We start from the raw sequence: 2,015 nt of genomic DNA, 5'->3' as shown, positions 1-2,015 counted from the left end.
AATGGGGAAAGAAGAAAACAAAAAAAGCTCAAAAAGTAAATATGCTCCTCATAGTAACCCAAACTGCCGTACTGGGAAGAATAAAATTGGAAATAATTCTACATTGTCTTACCATATCCACGTTTACAAAGCCCAGGCCACTCTTCATGCATAATTCCATTTAAACAAAAGAAGGTTATGATGGTACAGCCCAGTGACTTGGAGGACCTTATGATACAAATTAGCACATCTAGAAACCCACAGAAGACGTTAGTGTGTAAAGCACTACATCTCTCCAATAACAAGCCACCATAAGGTAGAAAGAGAACTTATATTACTGGATAAACAAGCTTTGGGGTCAAAGATGCCACATACTCTAGGAATCGTTAGACATTAGATTTTTAACCACATCATGATCAAACATATTTAAATTTGTGACCCTTTAAATTTGGAGTCATCAATTTTCTTAGATGTGTACCTACAGCCCAAATCAATGCATCATGTTCATTATGGGGAAATACCATAATCTAATGCCAAACTTAGTTAATAAGGAAATACTTATGGTTTTCCCTTATAAAAAATACCAAAAAGCTTTCCATAGCATATGAACAGTAAAGTCATATTTTATGCATTATTGAATATGTTTTTCACATGTGGAAATTCAGAACTGATGACTGATGGCACAAGGTATACCCCAAATTACATTATGCTAGCCTAAACTCTGAAATCAGTGATACAGTGCATATGCACCAAAATAAAACCTAGAACATAGCACATTACTAATATTATAACATAAAGACTAGAATCTGGATAATTTAAATTAATGGCAATTTTTTTGTAGTTTACATACAGAAAACCAACAAAATAAAACAATAAAGAACAACAACTATAAACAATATGTAGAAATAATCATAGCCTGGCTTTGCAGACCAGAACTTTCTAATGAGATATTTGCTAGAAGAGTGGATATTCTTGCATACAATGCATGTTATTTAGGTGACCCAGACATTTTGTGGTAGAAACAGCAAAATAGTCAAAGATAAAAACTTTATATAAAACAGACCACATGATAGAACCCCCAGGGACTATCTCTAAGTATTAACTTATTTATTAAAGTCTCTGAAAGAAGAATTTAGATGTCTCATCAAAACCAACGAATTTACTTCTGTCTCACCTTAAATAGACACATGAATGCAAACCTCCAGACAGCCCCATCTTGTAAAGAGTATATAATACAATGCTCTTTGGAAAAGAAAGAGAAAATCCAAAGTGGCATCAACAACAAAAAAGATAATTGAATACATAAATCAACTAATCAAAAACCTAATGAATTAAAAGAAAAATCCGATGTAGGAAAAGCAAGTATAAAAATGAAGAACAATCCCCCCAAATGAAAGAAAAAACTAACCAGCTGAGTTGGGAGTTGAGGGTGAGTTAGCTTGGCTTCCATGGGCTGACACATTGGTAGCAGTGACAGCCGTTTTGGCAGCATAAATATTGGCTTCCTCTTGAAATTTACCTATGTTCTTCTTGTACCGGATTCGCTTATTTCCAAACCAGTTTGATACCTAGAGCAGTTTAAGAGAAGACAATAAGTTAACATTTCATTCTCCAGAAACACTGCAGAAGAAAAAGACTTATGAGAAGGATTAAGCAGTAGGCTAACTGGTCTTATCCTATTTGTGATTTTGCAACAACAATGAAAAGATCTGAAGAGCTTTGAGAGGAGCAACTACATAAAATGAGATTCTCTTGCTTAATATAACTAAAATTTAACAAAATCACTGTGAAAAACATTTTACTATAGAGGAGCTGCTCATTTAAGCTAAGACCCTTTTAATTTAGAGCAAGAATTTTAAATTTGCTTACCTCTTAAGGTATGACACTAAAATAAACACAACATTTCAGGAGAAATGCCTGAATCTTATCAACGCTGAAGCTGACTTCGCACAATCAGAATACACAGACCTTTAACATCCATGTAAAATCTATGTCAACATATGGGCACTTGCACATGATTATTTCAAATACTTAAA

General features: G+C 33.6%; 1 protein-coding gene across 4 annotated transcripts in view; it reads right to left on the bottom strand.

Annotated features, from left to right (window-relative positions):
- PBX1 (pre-B-cell leukemia homeobox 1) overlaps positions 1 to 2,015 on the bottom strand; it is a 320,819-nt gene that overhangs the window by 75,581 nt on the left and 243,223 nt on the right. For all 4 annotated transcript variants that reach the window (XM_008594442.1, XM_008594462.1, XM_008594456.1 and 1 more), the window contains exon 6: positions 1,388 to 1,547. In XM_008594442.1, the coding sequence (XP_008592664.1) occupies positions 1,388 to 1,547 (160 nt within the window). The remainder of the gene's footprint in view (positions 1 to 1,387; positions 1,548 to 2,015) is intronic.

This window comes from Galeopterus variegatus, unplaced genomic scaffold (genome assembly GCF_000696425.1).
Source record: "Galeopterus variegatus unplaced genomic scaffold, G_variegatus-3.0.2 Scaffold163, whole genome shotgun sequence".
Taxonomy (NCBI): domain Eukaryota; kingdom Metazoa; phylum Chordata; class Mammalia; order Dermoptera; family Cynocephalidae; genus Galeopterus; species Galeopterus variegatus.
Note: the sequence above shows the minus strand (reverse complement) of the source record. Positions and strands in the feature narration are given on the sequence as shown.